Raw genomic sequence first — 24,212 nt, 5'->3', positions numbered from 1 at the left:
TCAGTTTTGTTATTTCCTCTCTTGAAAAGAGATAAGCTAGGCAGCTGGTTTCCTTTTATGATGTCAACATAACCCTCACCAAACCTTGGTAGGAGAAAGTATAGTAAAAGCTCATTTCAGAGTAGGCTCAGTTGTGAGAGTAGATGCAAGAATCCTACTATGCATTAGCTTTAAGAGCAAAGAGTGGGATATGGAAGGACTCAGAGAATGTAATAGGTCATGACCAATTACAGTTAACTCTTTAGAATGCCAGGGGATAATCCTACTTTGGACACGTCCTAATGTTTCTTAAAGAAATGAAAGAAGAAAATGTAATGAAGTGCTATATCTATTTATTTTTCACATTTCCATTAGTGAAAAATTAGAATATGAAAAAGCATTCACCTATCCCCAACCCCCAGCTGGTTGTGCCCCACTGGCCACACTGGAACCATATACAACTGTATTTGTGAAGATGAATCCATGGCCTTGGCTGAGTTAGTAAGCATTCATTGAGCCACATTTCATCCTAGAGAAGAACATCTTTGATGCGGTTAGAAAAATATCTGTCAACCAGGCACAGCAGTGTGCGCCTGTAATCCCAGCACTCAGAGACACAGAGGCAGGCAGATCTCTGTGAGTCGAGGCCAGCCTGGTCTACAAAGTGAGGCCAGGACAGCCAAGGCTACATAGGGAAACCCTGTCTGAAAACAAAAAAACTAAAAGAACAAACAGACAAACAAAAACAACAAAACAAAAACATTTGTTTTTCATGGAAAAACTTGAACATCATTGATTTGCTTTAATATTATGAACAATATTTACTATCATGGGATTCTATATCATATTAAAGGCTTAGTTCAATGTAACATAGCAGAAGGAGAATGAGGAATGAGCCGGGAAGGGTCATTTGCAAGTATTATTATCATTTTGTTCTCTTTATGACCATCAGTAGCATTCCTCAATAGGAGTAATAATAATAATAATAATAATACATCAAGAAGCTGAGGGAACGAGGCCACCTAGGGCTGTAAGATGGTGAGGAGGCGACACACAGACTCCTGAGACCATCGCAGAACTCTGAAATCCGCCGAAGGGCACAGAGAGAAAGCTGATAGATAACAATAGATATCACCTCCCTCATCAAGGAAGCATTGCTCATTCTGTTCCCAGATATTCCGTGTCTCGCAACCACTTGTGACTCCAGCTCCAGTGGGGCTTGATGTCCTTCCTGGCCTCCACGGCACCTGCACACATGTGGCACACGTAAGATACATATACATTAACAGACACTCACACAAATGAATACAGAAAGGTCAAGAGCAATGACTGTTTTCCCTTAATCTATCATCTACTGCACACTATGTGTTTGCGTGTGGCACACATCACGGCACATGCACAGAGGCAGGAGGACAGCTTTCAGGAGTTGGTTTTCTCCTTCGAAACCATGTCAGTTCCAGGGCTGGAGCTCAGGTTGTCCGGTGTGGTGGTGAGAGCTTTCCTGGTGGGCCATCTCTCTGGGCCTCCCTCCAAATGCAGTTCTAACTGCAGAACTGGGAAGGTCTGGACAGTTCTTACATCCAGGGAGTCTTGGCAGGAGGCCCTGCCCTGCCTCCCTCTGCGGATGTGGGAGAGGGCCCAGATGCTCCTGACTCCTGAAGAGAAGATAAGGGACAAAATCTGCTCATCATGCTTTCACTTTGTTGTAGTTTTATTACAGCGTCTTGTTACAATCATTTCTACTTTAAGAATTACTGTTCTTTTAAAAAAGATTATTTATTTTGAATGATGTATGTAAGCCTCCTCTCTCTCTCTCTCTCTCGTGTGTGTGTGTGTGTGCGCGTGTGTGCATAACCATGGTATGTTTAGGTCAATGTTAAGGTTTAATGCTATGGTACTCTCAACTGTCTCCAGAGGATAAGTGGGAGACAGATGTGACCTCTTTTAAAAGATTGTTTACTTTGTGTGTCTATGATACTGTGTGTATTCCATATGTGTGAGTGTGGGCATGCGCATGTGGAAGTCAGAGGCTGCCCTTCCATACCTGACTAACATTCCTGTCTACCCCTCATGGCTTGCCATAAAAGGCCTGGGTTTACAGACATGCACCCCAACTTCTGGCTTCTTATGTGGATCCTGGGGCTGGCGCTCACCGTTGTCTTTCTTACAAGGCACGTGCATTTCACACATGGAGACAGCTCCCTGTTCCTAGCGATCTTAACCCAGGCATACAATTCTCTTTTGCAGGGCCCTGGATCTAGTAGGGGGGATATAGGAACAGTCTGCAAGACTTTCCTGTAGGGCAGTGTTGCCCGCACAGGGTCCCAAGTGGGCTCTCGGCAGCCAGCCTATCTGCGCTTCTGTTGTCAGGTCGCCTTCATGTTGGTTCATATTCTAGCCTGCTTTCCCGGCCTTCTCTCTGAGTCCGTGAATTCTCTGGTACATTTTCTAAGAAATTTCACTTGTTCATTAGGTTAGGATCTGTTATGGTGTCTCACAATCAAGAAATGGAACTGAGAGAATTGGGTGTAGCTCTGCTGGAGGAAGGTTTATCTGTATGGAACCTGGGCTCCATCTCCGGGGAGTGCTGGTGACAACGCCACCCTGGCGGTGGGAGGAAGCAATTCAAGGTCCTTGATTCACGATGAGGCCAGCCTGGACTACAGAAGACATTGCTTCAATACATCACACACACACACACACACACACACACACACACACACACACACGGCTCTCCCCACTATCAATGCCTGGGATGGCGAATCTTCCCTCGTCACCAAGTCTAAACTGACATTCTTGTGAAGATGACTCTGCAAAGGACGACACAGATTTTAAGACTATTGTAAACCAGGTGTGCTGGTTCATGTCTTTAATCCCGACACCTGGAAGGCAGAGCCAGGCAGATCTCTGTGAGTCTGAGGCCAACCTTAGGTACAGAGTCAGTTCCGTGGCCTCCAAGGCTGCAGGTGAGACCCTGTCTCAGACAGACAGACAGACAAGACCATCATTCTGTGTGGGAGAATCGACCTCCGAGACTTGAGTATGGTAGCTTACCAAGCCACACTTACTCGCCACGCTGTTCCTTTAACACCTGCTAGCCTTAATTACCACCACCAGCCCCCTCCCTTTTTTTGTACTGGGAATCAAACCCATGGCCTCATACGATAGACAAATACGTTACCATCAAGCTACATTCCCAGCTGTCACTAAAATCCTTTTTAGCAAATGCTGTCTACCTCTCCCGAGGACCAACAAACAGGTGTGATTCCACCTCAGTTCACTCTGGGGAACCTTATGGAGCAATGAGACGGGGCGCAGGCAGGATCTCGCGTGGTTGAGGAGCAGTTCTGGTGGAGAAGGTGTACATCTAGCATGGATGATTACCTCGCATGCAGAGGGAGCCCCCTCTCCTAGCCTGCCTTTCCTCTACACTACAGCTGCCTGCTAAGTCCATGGGCAATCACAGCGGAATTGCACACAACCGGTTGGGAGGGGGCTGCCTACTCAGCTGAGGGTCCCTGACCCCTTTCATCCCCACCTTCTGTAAGGGACCTGTCAACAGTTAACCCAGCTGGGACGGTCGTTTTAGAAGAGGCCCACCTGCACTCCTGACGATGGTGGCAGTTTGCCTGGGAGAATACTACACAACACCAGCCCATAACTCCAAGTCTCTTCCTCATCAATTAGGGTTTCAGAAGGCAGCAGCTGACCCATAGACGGAGGTCAGGCCGCTGAAATTCTTCCTCCTTGTGCTCGCTGGAAAACGGAAGAGTGGCTGTTTCACAGGCTCTGAGTAATCAGCGAATCTGTGACGAGAGGCCATGTATTATCATGCCAGCCTTCTGCTTTCGCAGAAAAAAAAAAAAAAATTGTGGCAACCACAAAACTGCTTTATCTCCCTTCATAAGGGCTGCAGTCTAGGGACCCACCAGCACCAAGTCCCTGTCCTTGTCTGTCATCGACAGCTGGACTACGGTGACAAAAGAGGGCACAAACTAGAATACTCCGGGTGGCATCTCCCCAGCACGTCTGTGGTAGCCAACATGCTTTTGGTTAGAACCAGTTAAGTGCCCCCTGGTTTAAATGGCAGGTGTTTTCATAGGTGGAAGGGTGACCCCGTGTGGCCGTTTAGAACATCGCTGTGAATTTCTTGGTTCTGAAAGTGTCGATCGACTCTTATTTTTTTATTTTAATTTTTATTTATTCATTTTCCGTCCCGATCGTAGCCCCTTCTTGTCGCTCCTTCTGGTCCCACTCTACATCCCTGTTTCCCCTCTCCCCCATCCCCTTCTCTAAGGAGTAGAGCATATCAAGTTGTATCATCCTCTTCCCCTGTGGCCTAGGAAGGTAGCCCCACCAGGGGAAACTCCATACCAGAGCCAGCCCCCGTTCCCCTTACTAGGAAACCCATACGAGGACAGAGCTGCCTATTGGCTACATCTGTGTAGGGAGCCTAGGTCCAGTCCATGCATGGTCCCTAGTTGGTGCTTCAGTTTCCATAGCAACCCCCCACCCCGGGCCCTGGTTAGTTGGCTCTGTTGGTCTTCTTGCGGAGCTCCTGTCCCTTCTGGGTCCTTCTATCCTTCCCCCTACTCTTTCACAAGGCTCCCTTCGTGTCACTCAATGTTTGACTGTGGGTGTCTGCATCTGTTTCCGTCAACTTCTGGGTGTAGCCTCCCAGAGGGCAGCTATGCTAGGCACCTGTTTTCAAGAATAGTAGAGTGTCGTTATTCATGTCAGGGGTTGGCTGGCTCCCATGGGGTGAGTCTCAGGCTGGGTCAGTCACTGGTTGGACTTTTTCATCAATCTAGCATCTGACATGATCAACTCTTTTTTTTTTTTCTTTATGGATGCATTTGTTGTTTCTTTTACCAATTAGAGAATGGCAGGAGTAGTGTTATATAAAGGGAAAGACACATCCAAAGAGAAATTCAAATTATGCCCTGCATGCTACTAACTAGAGAGATGGTTCAGTGGTTAGAGCACCAGTAGCTCTTGCAGAGAACCTAGGTTTGATTTCCAGCACTCACATGCTGGCTCACAACCATCTCTAACCCCAGTTCCATGCGCTCTGATGCCCTCTGCTTCCATTGATACCAGACACACATAGTGCATATATGCACATGCAGGGCAAACATTCACACCACACACACACACACACACACACACACACACACACACACACACACCTGCATGCCTGCATGCCAGATATGCCACATGTAGGCACCGTGGTTGGGCTGACAGACCCAGCTGAGCCCCGCTTTGCAGTCTCTGTCCTGGCATAGCATACACATGAGTGAGGCTCGGAAATCTTTCCAACCAAACTGTCTACCTCACTGAACGGCAGGACCACCCAGGAGCCTGGCCTGAGCGCCTAAGTCTCAGCATCTTGGGTCATTTTTAGACAATAATAGAAAACTGGATGCTGCTGGTGTCAGCTCCGGTCTTCTAACGTGGGCGCTAAGATAGAATCAGAGACGCAAGGGATCTTGGGGGCAGGGCTAGTGAGCTGAGGCAGGGGTAAAGTTGCTGGCCACCAAGGCTGATGGTCTGAGTTGGATTCCCAGGACTGTCTCTGCTCACTCTCTCCCCTTCTTTTCTAAAGTGTTTCCCCTAAAATCTCTCCAAATTTTGTATTGCGTTTTCTATGCGTGTGCACGAGTGCACGTGTGCCCCGGTGTGCCTGTGGCGGTCAGAGGACAGCTTCCAGTCAGTTTTCTCCTTCTCCTTAGGGACCAAACTTAGGCTGAAAGGCTTGGTGACGTGTTCTCATCCCCGCCGGACCATACTTCATGGTTAAGAGGTCATTCCATTTTGGAAGGGGAAGGTTTGTAAGTTCTACCTTATAAAACGAGGGAAGTGTAACAGAGGACAGGCATTGGGGACGTAGCTCAACGGTAACAGGCTTGCCTAAAGTGTAAACCTGAGAGTTCAGCACGGAGGCAGGAGGATTATGAGTGTGAGGCCGGCATGGGCTACTTAATGAGTCTGAGGTCAGTCTGGAATACATAGCAAGACCTTGTCCCCCAAGGAAAACAAAACAAAAAGCGGTCGTCCAAAGTGCAGAGAGGAGTTGGGGAATTCCAGGACTTCCTGAGAGGGTAGAGCAGTAGCCAAACAGAAGTTACGGTGTCATTGTATTCTTTCTGTTAGCTACGTTACTTATGTGTTAATAACAGCCCCAGAGGCAGCCTGGTTAGCTCCACCCTGGGTACAGGGAAAGCAGCGCACTCACAGTGAGTCACTGCAGTCACCTCTCTGCTCCTTGCTATGTTTTTCCAGGCCTTGTTTTTCTGGGTTTGAAGGATGAGAATGGTACATAAAGCTGACGGGGAGATAAAGACCACAGTGACAAACCTGAGGGGACCACCGAGGGTCACCAAGGAGATACACCCCTGGGCCTATCTGTGAGGCTGTCTAGAGAGGTTTGACTAAGTGGGAAAGACCCACTCTCAAAGTGGCGGCATCTTCCAAGACACCACGAGTTCCCAGGGAACAGCTGTCTGTGCCGACCACCTCCACAGCCTCTTCCCGAGTGAGCGTGTCCATCCTGCCATCCTTTGGCTGACAGCACACTCCAATTTTTTTTGCCCTTCCAACTTAAACTACAGACCAGTGACCCCAGGATTCTACCAAGTCTTGGACTGGGACAGAGGAGGCACCTGCCATCAGAGGCTGCCAACTGTGCAGAGGGGCACTGTTCAACTACCCAGCCTTAACTGATTCTGTTGCTCCAGAGAACCCTTTCTAACATGCAGCTTTTTCTTTTATAAGGAAAATCCTGTTTTTTAGTCCTCGAGTAGCCAAAAGGGAATTTATTGGAGAGACACTATCACATTTTACGGTGTCCAAAAGTCACAGAGCAAGCTGACTTTGGCAAAGTCCCATGGTGTTTCTGGAATCCTTGGTAGTCAAACCTCATAGAGCTTCCTGGTATAACCTTATCACCAACAAGTCTTGGCTAGGAGTCCCCAGTGCCTAGGGCTGTCCCTTCCAGCATGTAGCCATGTCAAGAGAGATATGGGGCAGGAATTAGAGCTGGCATTAACCATGAAGCTGTAATCCTCAGGGCATTCTGTGGGAAGAACTTGGGTTCCCAGCAGATTCAGAGTGGGCTTGGGCCCAAGAGATAAGGAAGTGGCCACAACTTGGGGCCACACCAGTGACTAAGAAGGAGGCAGCACGCCCACCCGCTCCATTTCATAAAGATGTCGCTGAGGAACCTCAGATAGTATCTACATTAGTTTCCTGGTCTTTGATTCCTTGTGATGCACATCTCCCTTTGCCACTGAAAAGTTTTCTCAAGAATGAGTGTTTTCACCATGGAATAATATGGGCTTCTTTACACACATAACATTTATTGATGCCTGTCAACTTCATGTTACCTGAGACTAGTCAGAACCACCCTGTGAAGGTGACCCTCGGAGGAATATATAAACCCACCCACAGCGCAAGCAAGAATAGGGCAGGTGCTGCATGCAGTTCAGGAAGGGCTCGTTCTGATTGGGGGATGCAGTAGAAAACCCAATGAATGGCAGATCGTTTCTTACATCTTTAGAAGAGTGTCTACATCTTCTAAAACGTAGACCTCTTTCCTGTGAAGGAAGAAAATAAGAGCATCAAGATGTGCCACAAAATCACAGAGGAAATATTCTACACCTATGCAAACACAGACAATGTTCCAGGTTCAATTCCCAGCATCAAACAAAACAAAACAAAACACTAACCCCCAAAACTGTTTGAATTAGCAGATGTGGTGTATGGGGGCACACACTTCTAACTCCAGCGACAGGAAAGCAGAGGCAAGGAGATCACTGCACATTTAAGGCCAGCCTGGCCTACATGAAAGTTCAGGACAGCAAGAACTACGTAGACGGAACTTGCCTCAAAAACTATTATAATTTAGGAAAAAAATTGCCTGACTATGTGTCCAGCAGTCTTTAGTATCATATGCACCTAAAGTGTAGTAAGCAGCACTAGTAATATTATGCTATGTTAATAGCAGCCTCCTTTGCAAACTGTTCCAGGAACACATTGTGGGAATGCTGATTCACAGGGAATTCTAGGTTCGACAGCTGCTTGCATCCATTTCTTTTCCTGTAGAAATGCTTTCCCCTGAGCACAGGTTTCTCTTTTGATCATTCAAAGACTCTTATATCTTTTGTTGTTGTTGTTTTGGTTTTTCAAGACAAGTTTTCTTTCTGTAGTCCCCACTGTCTGAATCACTCTGTAGACCAGGCTGCCCTCAAACTCAACAGAGGTTTGCCTACCTCTGCCTCCCTGGGCGCTGGGATTAAAGGCATGCGCCTCCACGCCCAGCTTCTCATTCTTTACTTATGTGTGAAGTAGGTTTTCAGACAAATTGAATGAGTGTGTAACGCTGGGTTCTTTTGTCTGTGTCGCTTTAAGAAGGTGGTGATGTGGAACCACAGGCCAGTACCTGAAATCAGTGACCTGAAAGCCACAGACCTCTGCCAAGTCACTTCTCCTTGAACCTTCCTTTTCTCATATTTATCCAGGGACATCAGTGTTTATCATGCCTTTTCATCTGTTTTACAAATACTATTTCTTTTTTTAAATTTAAATTATTATTATTATTTTGTTTTTGCAGTTTATTCATTATATATCCCTCAACTTCTCCCAGCCCCACCCTCCCTCTCTCTTCCCCCCTCCCCTTCCCCTAGTCCATTGAAATGGAGAGTTCTCCTCCTCTGCCATCTACCCCTAGTTTATCAAGTCTCATGAGAACTGCCTGGACCCTGTTCCTCTGTGGCCTGGTAGGGCCACATCGCCAGCGGCAAGTACAAATACTATTTCTAATGAGATCCATCAAGCAAATGCTGACTGATGTTTGCTTTTCGAAACAACTAATTTTGGAATTTGATCAGAACAAAGGAGAGACCGTGACCTACCATGTCGAACGGTTTCATGGGCAGTGTTTACTCTCATAGCCATTGGGGAACCACTTCCCTACATGTTTGTAAAAACAAGGAAGCTGGGCCACTTTTGACCATCGAGGGCAGCTCCGTGGCAGTGCGCAGCTATGGATAATGTCTGGGATGGGGACTCTCTTAATGCATCTTAGATAAGCAAGGAAGGATACTGACATTTCCATCTCATAGTGGACTTCTGAAGCTTCAAGTATGAACTGTCAGCTGATGTGACAGCTCTGGTGCCTAGTCTGATGACCCTGGCACCCATGTAGCAGAAAATTGGCTCTTTCAAATTGTTCTCTGGCCTCTACATATGTGTAGCATTTTGTGAGCTCTCTCTCTCTCTCTATGTCTCTCTCACACACACACACTCACACAAATGTATAAAAATCAATTATAAAGAAAATGAATATCTCTTCATATTGCGTAGTGTAAAACAACCTCTTCAGGAGTGCGAGGCTGTCTCTTCGCCTCAGAACGTCTCTATCTGTATTTGTCTGAAGTGTTGAGGAATAAACTCAAGGCCTCACGCACTCTGCTGGCCTACCGCACAGGTTTCAGATTTCAGTCCCGCTGTGGTTCTCCATGCAGGTCCCTATTTTCTGACATCTCCCCTTCAAGCATGACATTCTCTCCTTGAAAGCCATAATTATTACCATATAACTTCTGAATGCCTTCAATGTCGTCCTCTGCAAGTCTGAAGTCTTCTGAATTGCCGCTTTTATAAGTAGGGTACATCACAGCACCGGCAACGGAAGAGTGCCCCAGACCCAGAGAGTGGCCAAATTCGTGGGTGGCAGCAAAGAGAAAGTTGATTCCTACAGCCAGGGAAGTGTACGCAGTAAACATTAAAATAACTACATCAACGCCTGCGATCTAGCACACCATGATGAAGGACAGCCAAACCCAGCCTTCCTTCTTCCTCGTTACTTCAAAAGCAAGGTAGGCGGGCTAAGCCTGGAATGCCTTCCCGACTCTCCTGTGCTGTGATACAACACGAGGTCCAAAGTAACTTAGGAAAGAAAAAGTTTGCTTTTTGTTTTCTGTTGCTAGAAAGATGGAATCCATAGTGTCAGAGAAGTCATGGCAGCAGCAGGTATCAGGAAAAGAAATCTTTAGATCAGAATTAACACAGAGAGAGAGAGAGAGAGAGAGAGAGAGAGAGAGAGAGAGAGAGAGAGAAAGAGAGAGAGAGAGAGAAAGAGAAAGAGAAAGAGAGAGAGATAACAAGCATGAGGTAGGGTGCTATAAGCCATCAAAGCCTGCCCTCAGTGACATGCTTCCCCCAGCAAGATGCCACTTGTAAAGGTTCTATAACCTTCCTAAACAGTTCTACCAACTGGGGATCAAGTATTTAAACACAGGACTTCACAGGGACATTTCACATTCAAATCAGAACACTAGTAAGAACCTTGGTCCTTTAGTGAAGTGACCTAAGGTTAAGAACACACACCCGAACCTGCCTTCCAGAGAAGGAACCAAAAGGAGAACAGGAGAAAGCCTATGGTAGTTTTTCAAGGAAAGCAGGATCCAGGAACAGAATAATATGCTTTGCTGGAGGGCAAGCTGGGGCTGCTGGAAAGTGATCAGGTCACCTCACATCTGTTGTGCTGAATGCTGAAGCTTCTGTGGAGAAATTCTGACAAGTGTATTTTTGGGAGCTTTGGGTGTGAGAACTGTGCCCATCTCCTTGGGCTACCGAGGAAGAAATAATGAATTCGCCGCACGTTATTACTGTTGGTTTTAATTTTGTAGTCAGTTAGAAGCTGCTCATTGTGGTCCCAGATTCTGAGATCGCTAACTGCCTTGCTATCATGAGTTTAACCTTCCATCTTTTGTTAGCTTTGGGCTGTGAAGGCCCAGCTAACTGCTTTGACTGTACTCAGTTTACCCTTTAGCCTTGCGACCAGTTCAGGTCCCCAAGATGAACTTATGGTTCATTTCTTTTATTATGTTATCTTATTTATTTGTTTTGTGTATGTGTGCGTGCTTGTGCAGCCACACAAGTATGGAGGTCAGAGGACAACCTGTGAGAGTCAGTTTTCTCCTACCACACGAGTCTCTATGTATATACCACATACACACAAATTAAAAACACGAGGCATTGAGACAAAACATTTAAAGCATATACTTCATTACTTGACCCTTAAGCTGTCTCTGTTATAATTAAAGTGATGCTCAAATTAAAGTTGGCGTAAGTCCGGGGCTCCTGAAAAGATGTGTAGCAGGAGAGACATAGGATACTGTACCTGTGTCATCACCATCAGTCCAGTATTCATCCTTGTCAAAGTGAGCATCTCCTCCGAGGCCTGGTCCAGGTGCGAAGGCATGGCCTAGAGTGTTTCCTGGCCCATCAAATGGGAAGTTGTCTCCATGATCTGCAAAACAACACTGTGATTTCTGTTAGAGTCTCAGTTTTCCCTGGTTATCTCCTCTCTCCAGATTATATGCTCATGAAGGTTGGAGAGAAAAGCCCGTCCAGGAAGCTGACCATCTTGGTAGCAATAGGCAGTCTCACACAGGGATGAGGGGGCTGTAGATCTGGTCCAGGCACTTGCCTATCATTAGATCCACTGCTCATCCCTGGTGACCATCGTATGTGGAAAGCTCACTGGATTCAGGATCTTACAACAGTGTGTGAAGACATGTGCATGTGCGCGCGTTTGTGTGTGATACTGAGAATTGAAACCAAGACCTCTCATGTGTTAGACATATCTTCATCAATAAAAGCCATCTCTGGTGTTCATGAAAAAAGGTTTAAATCCTGAAAGGAGAACGCTAATAGTAATAGCAAGCAGGTCAAATGGCATACAGGATTAGCACTCAGGAGCCATCCTTACCTCCCCTTTCGAAGCCAATCATGATGTCCGCAGTTCCCCACTTAACCCTCCTGAAGTTCAGTGGGATATGCTTGCTCCACATTCCGAGAGCTTTTGCAACAATTTGATCCACCACAGGCCGTGGTAAGTCTGAAGTGTAGGATATGATTCTGACGGCAGACAAGAAGACGGGGTTGAGCTCCCAGGGAAAGGGTTTTGCTGCCCCCAGCAGAATGAGCCAAAGTGGACCTCACCTGTAGGTGACAATTCTGGACTGCCATTTCGGACTGTCTGGTATTAATGAGAATTTTGCAACATCTGGCACTCCACATCTGGGTTTCTGCATTATTTCCATGATGCGGGGGGATAGCTTTCCAGTCATGGGCAGGCCAAAGAACTTCTGCATTTCCTTCATTTTGAGCACCAGACTGTTGGCGTCCTTTGTTTTAGAGTCGTGAAGGTAAAACTTCCTGAGATAATTCTGGTAGAGAGAGAGTAAAGAATCTTTCATGGTCTTTTATTTAAAAATCTGCACCTCTTATACATGCTGCTGTTGTGGAGTTGAACAGTGATCTGAATAGAATTGTTACATAGTTATGGAGTAAAGGAAATCTTTCTTGGTGAGGGAAATGGAAGATCGACAAGGAAGCACTGGCCTGCTGTTGCATAGATGAGAAGAACACCTTAGCACCACTGTCATTTTGAGGACAGACACACCACCCACTGTCTAAAGCTTGATTTTATTTTTAGAGTAGTAGAAAGTATCAGTATGTCTTCAGTGACCACACTAAGGACGGGAGAAACATGGCTCAGTTAGAGAAGAGCTCACTTCAAAAACTTGAGGATCTGAGTTTGATTCCCAGAAGCCATGTGAAAAACAAAACAAACCAAAACAAAACAAAAAACCCCACAACCTGGTACTTCTATAATTCTAGTGCCAGGGAGAAGAGACTGTAGGGTCACTAAAGACTGCCAGTATCAACAGTACCAACCTCTGGCGTACACACACACACATACACACATGCACTCTTGCATACAACAGTACACAAACTTACACACATAAACACAAGCATGCTCACATTCATTCATACACATACATGCATATACTCACACATACATACACATATACACAAATGCACACATACACACACTGACATGCACTCACACATACACACAAATATATATAAACATACATACACACATATGCACAGACATGTATACACACAGAGACATACACAGAAAAACCACATACATATACATACACATAGCAGATATACATATACAGACATGCACACACAGAGAGAGGGAAAGAGAGAGGGAGAGAGAGAAAGAGAGGGAAAGAGATAGAGGGAGAGGGAGTGAGAGTGGGAAAGGGAAAGAAAGAGAGAGAGGGAGAGAGGAAGGAGAGGGAGAGATGGAGAAAGGAAGAAAGAGGGGGAAGGAGAGGAGAAGGGGGATGGACAGAGAGAGAGAGAGGGAAAGAGAGAGGGAGAGGGAGAGAGAAGAAGGGGTAGGGAGAGGAGGAGGAGGATAGAGGGTTAAGAAGAGGGAAAGAAGGAAAGGTAGGGATAGGGGGAGGGGGAGGGGAAGGGGAAGAAAGAAGGGTAAAGGGAGGGGGAGGGGAAGAAGGGAGAGAGCAGTTGAGTACACAGTGAGAACCTTGGGCGTCACAGGCCCTGTGGGGCAATCTGAGGTCCACTGGCCATGCAAGAGCTGCTGTCATCTGGCTGTTACCATTTCAGTAGGGGAGAGATCAGGTGGTTGTTGGTTTAATTAGTCTGAATTAATCGTTCAGGAAGAAACCACAGCTAATAGCACCCAAATATCTCGTCCATGTTCACACTTGAATTAGTGGCAGACCTGGTCTGGAATTCCCTTGTCTGCAGCCTCCATTCCCCTTTCCTGCTGTTAGCACAACCCACCCAGGAGGCTGCAGAAGGAAACAGAGCCCCCAGATCTTCCCTAGCATAAGAGGATGTCTGAAAGTCTCCTGGCATCTGGGAGTGGGGAGGGAGCTCTTCAGTCAGAGTATGAAGAGGTGAGAAAATGTGGTGGTGATTCACAAAGGCACTAAAGACTCTTCCTAGAGGCAGGCACACATTTACTCCACATTTATTTCAATTAAAACCATAACCAGCCTGAGAAGCAGGGATGGAACTGACGCCTCCGTTTTATATGGAGACACGTGGCTTCGAGGGGTGAAGCAGCCGGCAGAGATGGTCCCAGGAGCCTGTGATCCACTTCCAAAGAAGCTTCCTTAGGACATGTTCAGGCTCAGGAAGTGCGCAGTGGGAGGATGGTTGAATGGCTTACCATCTGCCCAGCAGTCTGCTGACAGTATTAGAGTGCCTGGCAGTAGATAGCTGTCTGAAAACCTCCCGTGACAATGCATTTTACAAAGTAAATTGACAAACAACATGCCTTCCTACCTGTTACGGTGTTTCATTCACTACAACAAATTCTTATTATTTACTCATAATGATCATGAATGAATTCTTTCTTTAAACACAAGTAACAAACATTGTATCCCTTTTGAAGTTGTGGACTCCCACAAGACACTCTCTGGAAAACAAGTTTGCATTCTTTTTCTATTCCTGTTTTGGATTTGAGATAGAATCCTGCTCTGTAGCATAGGCTAGCCTAGAACTCACTGTGTAGCTCGGGCTGGGCTCAAACACATAATGACCTTCCTTCTACTAGGCCATCTGTGTTTATGCAAAGGGCCTAAAAACCCTTTTGAGAGCATCCTAGAGAAAACTGGATTAAAAACTCTTAAAAATGCTACTTGGTAAGGTAAAAACAAGTTAAACATTGGTCATTTCATGTGGTTGAACCTAGTCTATCAATTGGGTCTTTTAAAAAAGTCTTTTAAAGCTTAAAGTCAGTCATTATCCAGTTTTACCAAATGACATTTTATATTTATTAATTATTGTACTTATTCAACAATATATTAAAAGAAACATGATTTCTGAGCTAGAAAAGCTTATCCTGCTTCCTTTCTCTGTTGGTAGAAAGAAGGTGAATCAAGGTGCCTTTGAATTCTCAGCACAGTGCTACTGATCAAATGACATGCTAGTCAGGTCTCTTCAGAGAGACCTCATCCTTAGAGGTACAGTGCAGGAGAACTGCAGTTCACAGAAATAATCTTAAGTTGCAGTAAATACTAATAACACTTGCATTTCCTGAGCATGGATGGGATTTCAAGTGCTGTATTGTCTCATGACAGCCCCACCTGGTGACACCATTATCATGCTTCTTCAGTTTCTGAATTGAAAAAGTCAGAAATGCGATGACATTCGCAAGCCCACCTAGTAGTCAGCAGGGAAAGGAGCTGGCAGCTGGCGCTCAGAGCTCAGGAAGGCCCTGGAGGCCAGCTTGGATCGCTACTCTCAGAAAGCACACACTGCCTTTCTAACCAGGAATGTCACACCCAACAATATTTACTGCCGCACCAACACTGAAGGACAAATCGTTCAAAAACACACGTGGATTTCAGGTGGTGAGGCCAAAGAACCCCAAGCGAGAGAGCCTTGTACCTGAGCCTGTTCCCACTGCCGCACGCTCGCGTCTCCAGCCTCCCTGGACAGTGGCAGGGCCAGGTGGCCGGGCAGCAGACACACAGTGCAGAGGAGGGCGAGCTTCATAGCTGCCATCAAAAGGTGATTGTTCTCAGAGCTGCTTTGATGTTTCCTGACGGGGGCTGGAGAAATTTATACGGCTTCTCAGCCCTGAATGCTGGAATAAGTGACTCATTTGTATGCTTTCTTTCTTTTTGAGAACTTAGCAACAATGAGGAAGTATTGTGTCCTTATATTGGTGGGAGGAACATATTTATCTTTTAGACCCCTGCATGCTGAATCCACAGAAAAACTCATTTTATTTGTTGGAGTCAAATTACTACTCTCTCAAGTAGATTGATCCAACATTTTGGACCAATCGTTGTATTCTGTATCTTAAAGGACTTCTTTTTTCTGAAGTTTTATAATATGTGGAACAGTGCATAAATTACAAAAAACATCACTGAACAAGAGTGGCAGCATTGCCAATGCCAAGGGTGATGACATGTGCCTGGAACCCAGAATTCTCAGGCTGCAGAGGCAGGAAGACCCCAAGTTTGTGGCCACATAGTGGCTCCATAGGGAGGCAGTGTTTAAAGTGAGAAAGAAAGGAGGAGGAACAGGAGATTTGCTGGCCTTCCACGACTCTCTGTAAAGGAGGAAGACAGGCCTTGCGGGTGTGTGTTCTGCCTCTGTGGCCACCTAACCTGTAGCCTTTCCTCTCTCAGCATCTTATCTCAGTCTCACAGTCGGGTGGTTCCGTGGTTCCTTTTCTTCCTGGCTGATGCTGCTCCTAATTTTCTTCAGTTAAGCACCTCCACCATTAAGCACCTCTCTTCAGGGAGAGCCATGTAGAACTTATGTCTGCACAGTAAATTTAGAGATGTATTCTGCATTAGGGAGCCATGATGTTATGAGATGTTCACTGATCATTATTTTGGAGTAAAATCTTACATCTTCTATCTCAGACAATAAGACAAGCCATAGACTGGGAGAAAATGTTGCAAAACACACACACACACACACACACACACACACACACAATGAAGGACTATTATCTAAGTTATACAAAGAACTCCCAAAGTATAAGATCAAGAACACAAGTAATTTGGTTAAAAAAAATGCAGCAAGGACTCAAACAGATAATTCACCAAAAGGACACAAGATGCTAAATAAACATAAAAAGATGTTTCCCGTTGTAGTTGCCAGGGAAATGTGAATTAAAATTACAAGCCCGTTAAAATGAATCAAATCCAGAACACAGGCCACACTAAGGCAAGATGTGTTGGGAGCACAAAGGTTACAGCCACTCTGGAGTACAGTTTGGCATCTAAAATGAAACCTCTCTTAGCATATGATCCAGCAAGTGAACTCTTTCCTAGCTGCAGAAGAGATGAAAATGGATGCCCGTATAAAACCTGCAAGGGTGGTCACGCTGTTCAAAGTCTGAGAACAGGAGGTCTTTCAGCGGAGGAATGGCTGCGTAGGGTGTGGTGGCCCACACAAAGGAAAACTATCTAGCGCTGAAAATAAAGAGGGCTACCAATTGATGAAAAGACACGGGAGAGCCTTAAATGAGTGCTGCTAAGTGAATGAAACCAGTAAGGAAGGCCACGGTGCTGACTACATGCCAGTCAGTCTGAGGAGGCACAGGCAGATCAGCAGTCACAGGGACAGGGAGAGGAAAGGGTGCCGACGAGGTGCAGTGTTGAGCAGAGAGGCTTTTAAGAGCAGTAAATACTCCGGCGTTGCACTGATGAAAACATGCCATCACACGCCTGTCTAAAACTTTAGAGTGTACAGTACCGAGAGCGAGCCCGAACGCAAGCTGTGGATGGGGAGAGAAGAGCCTGGTGGGAAGGAAGAAAGTACAGGCAGCATGTTTGCAGCAGGGCTAGAAAGCTGGAATAAATTCACAGGCAGGCAGCGCTGGGGGCAGGGAGTTTGGGCTTCATCCTTCTGAACCACAAAACGTATCGTGACTAGGTTTGAATGGTGAGAAAAACACTAGTGCTTGTGGCAGGAAAGATGACTTTCTGTTCAGGGCCATTAGAGAGGGACAAGCAGAGGTTACGACGGTAGCTAGGGGGAGAGAGGGAGGAGACTGACAGATGGCCATCCTAGGACTGCCAAGAAACCAGGATTTAGCTCTCGCCCTGCCTGTCTCTTGGCCTGAGGGAGACAGGCAGCCATCTGAGCGCCAGAGCAGGCCCGTGCAAGGTGAGCTGAGAGTGAGGACCCTGCTCAGCAATGCTCTCCTTGCCCTGCCCAGGTGTCCTTCTGACCATGTCCCACACCCGGCAGGCATCACGCTGAGGCCCTGCTGCTGGAGCACGAGGGCAGCAGGACCTTCAGTGTGGGGAGGAAGGTAACGGCTAAGCCTGGGAAACACTGATTCAGATATTGCACAAACGTCGCATGAAGACCAAGAACAGTTGTTTTACGAATGTGAAGGATCCAATATGCAAATAGATATGCCTTCTTTCAGAGTCGCCGTTGGCTACATAACTTGCACAGGCGAAGGTGTATGTAGAAGCCGGCTGCAAAGGCTGCCGCAAACATTTGAAATCCGGTGGAAGTATCTGCTTTGCAGTTCCTGACCCCTCACTGCCTGATCCGTCCAAACTGCCAAAGAAATAACTTAATTCAATTGGTTCATTCCAGGTTCAATTGGCTATTCCTTGTGGCTGGCTACTTCCTGAATATACCCTTTCCCAGGAAGAAGGACCTACTCAGAGAGAGAGAAAAACAAGTTTGCAGGCTAGACTCATGTATGGAAACTGGAAATGGTGATTTAAAGCAAAACAAAACAAAACAAACAAGCCAAGAAAGATGCTGCTGAGAAATTTCTTGCCAAATTTAGTGTTATTTCTCCAGAGAACCACATTTCTCTAATGAATGTTGTGGAGGCGTTCCTTAGGTTTTACTTGTCATTCCTTGAGGAATTCTCCTGCTAAAGAGTTCAACTTACTGAAAAGATGCCTCCTCAGTCTTCCAAACACAGATTACACCCAGCTGGGTAGGGAGATTGCCACGGAGCAAGGTTTAATGTAAGGCACTGGATGCAGAAGAGCTGAGGGCCAAAGGCACTGTCAGTGCCTCACAGAACTGTCCACCCAACTATCACCGTGTGCCCCGGCCCAGGCACCTCTTGAAATCAGAGTGTCACTGCCTGCAGTGCTCTTCAGTATTTAAAGATAACACCAGAAGGGAAATGGGCTTGGAGCAGCTTAGGGATTCTGTGCAGCTCGTAAGAAGCTCGCCTCTCGCGGTCCTGATGAGAATTGATAAGATGGGGTCAGACAGTAGAGGAGGAGGGCTCCTCCGTTCAGTGGACCAGAGAAGGGGTATAGGGAGGAAGAGGGAGGGAGGGTGGGAATGGGAGGAGTTGAGGGAGGGGCTATAGCCGGGCTACAAAGTGAATAAGTTATAATAAATAAATAAATAAATAAATAAAATTAAAAAAAAGAATTTCCCCCTCACCTCTTCCCGAGTAAACATTTGCTGCAGTGAGCGCCTTTCCAAACCTGCTCACATTCTGTCAGTTCTCCAGCTGTGATTGCCTCCGGGCAGTTGTTATTAAGCTCTTCTTAATGGCTTCCACGTTGTGTCGGTCAATTCTATTCATAAACTTTGTACTGCAAGGCCGACTGCAGCACCCACTTTACGGGATCAGGCCCACAGGAAGAAGGACCTGCATGTCTGACCCTGACAATGAAGAAATAAAGCCATTGCTAGCTACTGCCTTACTGGTGCTTGAAACTTTTTTTTTTTAAATGAAGGCTTTATGAAGTGAATTCTAATGAAACCCACTAGAACTACAGTTTTGAGACTTGTATTGAATGCCATTGCTAAATTTCAGGGAACATGGTTGGTCTCTGAGTTTCAAACCATGGAATAAAGAGGTGTTGTTGAAAAAGAGAGAGAGAATAAGTAAATAAACCAGGCTCTAGAGCAAAGAAAACAGAACAAAAACTTGGGAACTAGCCAGTTGCAGGACAGGAAAAGAAAGAATCAGAGGAGATGGTGCCTAATGTTGGGATAAGGCCCATAGAAGAAGGGACAGGGGTAGCTATTACCAGGGAAGGACGGAGTTGGTTGGGTGTGTGCCATTGGTATCAATATTGGATGTTAAGTTTGAGAGATCAGCTGGGAAATCACGTCTGGAAGACATGAGAGTGACAGAGTGTACAGACATAGGCTGTGAGCGACTCACCGTTAACGGAGGAAAACCAGATTTGTGTGTTTGTGTGTGCATGTGTGTGCATGTGTGTGCATGTGTGTGAGTGTGTGGGAGTAAAATAGACAAGAGGAAAATTTGTCATTTTAACCTTCAAGATTTTTAAAGATTTATTTTTATTTTATGTGTATGAGTGACTTGCTTGCATGTATATCTGAGCACTGTGTGTGAGCCTGGAGCCCGTGGAGGCTGGATCTCCTGGAACTGGAGTTAGGGATGGTTGTGAGCCGCTGTGTGGGTGCTGGGAACTGAACCTCGATCCACTGCAAGGGCAGCGGCGATCTTAACCACTGAACAGTCTCTCTAGCTCCATTTTAACCTTTCGATTACACTATTTATTTATATAGAAGTTGGCTCCACCACGTAGGCCCTAGAGAATGAACTCAGGTGGTCAGGCTTGGCAGCACCTACTGAGCATCTCAGCAGCCTCATTTTTTACCATTTCTAAATGTCCAATTCAATGACACCAACATGTTACCATGCTGCCCGACTGGTAAGGTGTTCATTTCCAGAACTTTTTATCATTTCAAATCTATTTTCTCTCTTCCTCATTCTCTCAGTAATACCTTTTCTTTCTGTCTCTATGACATTGACCATCCCAGAAACTTCACCTAAATATAGCCATTTTACGGTAAGTACCCTTTGGTGTATCCGGTTTCTTTCCTCCTCTAGTATTTTCAATATTTACTCGTGTGAAAGCCTGTATCGGATCTCCACTCTCTTTAAAACAGATAAATAGTGTTGTGGCATTTGGACATAACAAATTTTGTTTATCCATTCATTCCCAAACAGACAGTTTTGGGTAGCTCGTGCATGGATCATTGTCATGAAACATTTTTTGAATTCTGGTTCCAATTATTTTGTGTGCGTAACCAAGAGTAGATTTGCTGGGTCTTACGGTAAGTTTATATTCATTTTTTTTGTCTCCCTGAGGAACCACCAAACTCATATTTCAAAGAGTCACCATCTTACATTCTTTTTCAGAAAGATTTCATTTTTAATCATGTGGACATGCGCATGCCTGTGTCTGTGTGCATGTGAGTGAAGGCACCTGCAGTCCAGCAGAGGATGCTGGATCTCTTGGAGCTGGAGTTTCAGGTGGCTGTGAGCTGCCTGATGAGTGCTGGGAACTCTACCTGGGTTCTCTGCAAGAGCAGTATGAGCTCTTCACTGCTGAGCCATCTCTCCCACCTGCTCCTGGCATTTTACATTTGTACCAGGATCTTGATTTCTCTAAATCCCCCTCAATATTTATTATTTTCTGTTTTTTTTTTAATGTTACTGTGCTTATGAATAAAAGCCCTTTCTTAGAGTCACTTGTAGAGCACTTCCCTGTGGTTTTATTTGTCGTTTCTCAGTGACTTACGAGAACTGGCAAGCAGCTGTTAAATGCTTGCTGACTATACGTCTTTGAGGAATGTCTGTTATTCAAGTCTTTGGCTCTTGGGTTTCACTGGGCTGTTTGTCTTTTTGTTGCTGAATTGTTAATGTCTAGACTTCCTTACATGTTGTAGATATTATGCTTTAAAAATTTTATTTTTTATTTTCCATTCATATGTGTGCCTGAGTGTGAGCCTACAGTGTATGCAGTCTGTCTGTCTGTCTTTCTGTCTGTCTGCAGTGTATGTGTATGCAGTGCCTGCAGAGGCCAGAAGAGGGTGTTTGGTCCCTTGGAACTAGGTAAATCTTTATAAGATATGTAAATCTTCCATTCTGTAGGCTGCTCTTTTACATCTCCCAAAATGGCCTCTGATGTATAATAGTTTCTAATTTTGATGATGGCCTTTTAATTTATTTTTCTTTGGTTGTTCATGCTTTCACTGTCAGGTCTAAGGACCAACTATTATATTCAGGGTCATGGCAATTTATTCTCCATTTTCTATGGCGAATTTTATGATGTTAGATGTTTATATTTGCATCATTGACCCTATATGCTCTGTGTTTGATGTTTTATTCCCCTTTCTTTGTGTGTGTGGTACATGTTTTCATGTGTGTGCGTGTGAATGCATGTACTCTTGGAGGGCAGAGGTCAACGTTGAGTGTCTGCCTCAATTCCTTTCTACCTTGATTTTTTTCTTAGAGTCTCTCGCCAAACCTGGAATTCACAGACTGGCTAGGCTTGCTGGGCAGTGAGCTCCAAGGATCTGCCTCCCAGAATGGGTGCACAAGTGTGTGCCTGTCTGTTCACACAGCTATGAGCATCTAAACTTACATCGTCAAGCTTGTGTAGCAAGCGCTTTACCGAATTCTCAGCAGCAGTCTCTCTTTGTCTGTTGGGTTTTCTTTGGTCTTGTGTGAGTTTCTGCTTTGTCAAAAGGGAGATGTTCACTTTCTTTCTGTTTCATAGTGACACAACATTTAACCTCTCTGAAATGTTGATTCCTTATCTGAAAAATGAGGATAGTTCTTTTTTTTTTTTTTTTTCCTTAGGGCTAATGAAAAGACTAGTTTATAAAAGATTCACCATTGTTCTGGGAACCTAGTAAGAGGCCGGTGAGTGCTAGCCAGTATCTTGTTGTTGCTATTATTATTCTGGGAGCTGTGTGTGTGTGTGTGTGTGTGTGTGTGTGTGTGTGTATGTGTGTGTGTGTATGTGTGTGTGTGTGTGTGTGTGTATGTGTGTGTGTGTGTGTGTGTGTGTATGTGTGTGTGTGTGTATGTGTGTGTGTGTGTGTGTGTGTGTATGTGTGTGTGTGTGTGTGTGTGTATGTGTGTGTGTGTTGCCTGTATACATATCTGTGTACCACATGTGTGCAGCGTCCTGGAGGCCAGAAGAGAGGGCATGGGTATCTTAGGATTGGAGTTATAGGTAGTCATGAATCACCATGCGGGTGCTAGGAATAGAACCCAGGTCTTTTCTTGAAGAATAGACAGTGCTCTGAAGTGCTGAGCCCTCTCCCTTGTTCTGGGAGTTATGTGTTGTAATTTTCTGTTTCTTTCATAGCTTTTGAACCTAGCATAAAAATACGACAAATATAGAGGAAAAAGAAAAAGTTGAAATGACTGTGTCCCAATGATTTTTATTGAAATTGTTAATGAAAATGTTCTCTGAGACATCAGGAAGTAACTGCTTTAAACATTCCAGTGCGAGTTGTGATAAGTTAGCAAAGGAGTTTCTTTGTCTATCCCCTCTGTAAACAAGGAGAGCACAGTCTTCATCAGAAAGCTCTCTGGGTGGGTGGTATGGACAACAGAACAGGCAGAGGAAAACAAGAACAAAGGCTGAACCCGAGCAAGCCGGATGTTAGGACAAGCGACACAAGCCACACTCTAAGTGCTTAGAAATGTTCCACATCAGGAGAAGGCTTGAGACAGAGGGCAGAAAGACAGGAGGATTCCTCCGGGTCATTGGCCCTTCCACTGTGTCTGGGAGAGCGGAGAGAGGAGCTGGACAGAGAGGTAGAGAAGCTCGTTACAGAAGAGGCGTGAGCTGCTCCATCCACCTTCCTCTCTGTGTGGCCACTGTCTGGAGGCTGATACATCCTCAGAATGGGAACTGGAGGAGAAAGGAACAGAAAAAGGAAGCGAGAGGAAGCTGAGGGAAAGGATGGTTTGCATAACCATAGCCCCAGCTCAGACCCCTCGCTTTCTCCACTGTCAGAGGAAGAAGGCAAGAAGGTAAGACAAGGCTGCTAACCATCCTACTTCTCCTTGCCCACCCCATCCTAACTTGTCAAGAATTTAGACCATTATAGTCAAGTACATCTCCCCCCACCCCCCAGGGTGGGGGAGCAGAGAAACTTTTAAGTGGGTCTCACCATTTGCCATATCAGTTCAGGTTTTACAGGTTATTCTCCAGAAAGAACGGGGAATGTCTGTCCTTGTTCCACCAAACCCTGAAGCTGGGCACAACTTGTTATGTCCGGCCTCCTCCACGTGAAGTAGCCCCGTGGATTTTCTTGGAGGATAATGAGTAGTGGAGTATGGGCCGTAGACCCATAAAACAATTTGCAAATTCATAAGAAATGTTTGATTCTAAATAAATCTTTCAATAATTAAATTTGTCTTTTGCCTTGTTTGTTTGGATCTCCCTGTTTCTGTTTGTGTACAGCCTTAAATTCCAGCCGGAGCTACAGAGAGAAACCCTGTCTTGAACCCTCCACCACCACCAGAAAAAAAACAAAAACAAAAACAAAAACAAAAACAAAAACAGAAAAGAAAAGGAAATGAAAGAAAAGCAGGTAGCTAGGTGGTGGCAGCAGCAGGGGGTGGGGAGAAGGGAGGCAGGGGGCACGCCTTTCATACCCAGCGCTTGGGAGGTAGAGGCAGTCAGATCTCTGAGTTGGAGGCCAGCCTGTTCACAGAGTGAGTGCCAGGACAGCCACGGCTACTGGAACAGAGAAACCCTATTCTCAAAAAACTGAAAAAGAAAAAGAGAGAGGGACACACACACACACACACACACACACACACACACACACACACACACACAGGGAGACAGAGAGAGGTAGGCACAGTTTAGCAACATTCCCAGTCATTCACAACCCAGCCTCAACCTCACGGGCTTCTCATGACATTACCAAGTACTTTATTAATATATATGTTATGTTCGCTCCAATTCCTCTCTTTCATCTGCTCCCTCACCTACGAGGATCTTCATTCTTCCCAACATGCTCCTCTTTTCACATGTGACTCTGAATTGAATGAAAATGCTTGCATGGGCGTGGGTGGAAGGCCCTTCACT

The 24,212-nt window shown here is 45.6% G+C and overlaps 1 protein-coding gene and 1 pseudogene across 1 annotated transcript; one reads left to right on the top strand and one right to left on the bottom strand.

Annotated features, from left to right (window-relative positions):
• Positions 1-7,317: 7,317 nt before the first annotated feature.
• On the bottom strand, positions 7,318-15,452 carry Mmp7 (matrix metallopeptidase 7). The gene is made up of 6 exons (XM_021645872.2): positions 15,268-15,452; positions 11,986-12,212; positions 11,753-11,901; positions 11,162-11,290; positions 9,569-9,730; positions 7,318-7,574 (listed from the first exon to the last, which is right to left on the bottom strand). The coding sequence occupies exons 1-6, from the start codon at positions 15,382-15,384 to the stop codon at positions 7,555-7,557; spliced, it is 804 nt and encodes a 267-aa protein (XP_021501547.2). The 5' UTR covers positions 15,385-15,452; the 3' UTR covers positions 7,318-7,554.
• Positions 15,453-16,530: 1,078 nt separating this feature from the next.
• On the top strand, positions 16,531-18,342 carry LOC110553755 (interferon-inducible double-stranded RNA-dependent protein kinase activator A-like; annotated as a pseudogene).
• The last annotated feature ends 5,870 nt before the right edge of the window (positions 18,343-24,212 follow it).

The sequence above is a fragment of the Meriones unguiculatus genome, chromosome 1 (assembly GCF_030254825.1).
Source record: "Meriones unguiculatus strain TT.TT164.6M chromosome 1, Bangor_MerUng_6.1, whole genome shotgun sequence".
Lineage (NCBI taxonomy): Eukaryota > Metazoa > Chordata > Mammalia > Rodentia > Muridae > Meriones > Meriones unguiculatus.
The sequence above is the reverse complement of the archived record's forward strand: the minus strand, read 5'-3'. Positions and strand labels throughout refer to the sequence as shown.

What these genes read in the sequence shown, in the direction of transcription:
- Mmp7 (XM_021645872.2), bottom strand. Translation starts at nt 15,384, where the DNA reads ATGGCAGCTATGAAGCTCGCCCTCCTCTGCACTGTGTGTCTGCTGCCC. An exon ending in TCCAGAATTGTCACCTACAG is followed by an intron (nt 11,902 to 11,985) that starts GTGAGGTCCACT and finishes GTCTGCCGTCAG; the next exon opens with AATCATATCCTACACTTCAG. An exon ending in AGGCATTCAGAAGTTATATG is followed by an intron (nt 7,575 to 9,568) that starts GTAATAATTATG and finishes CTTCCTTCACAG; the next exon opens with GAAAGAGGTCTACGTTTTAG.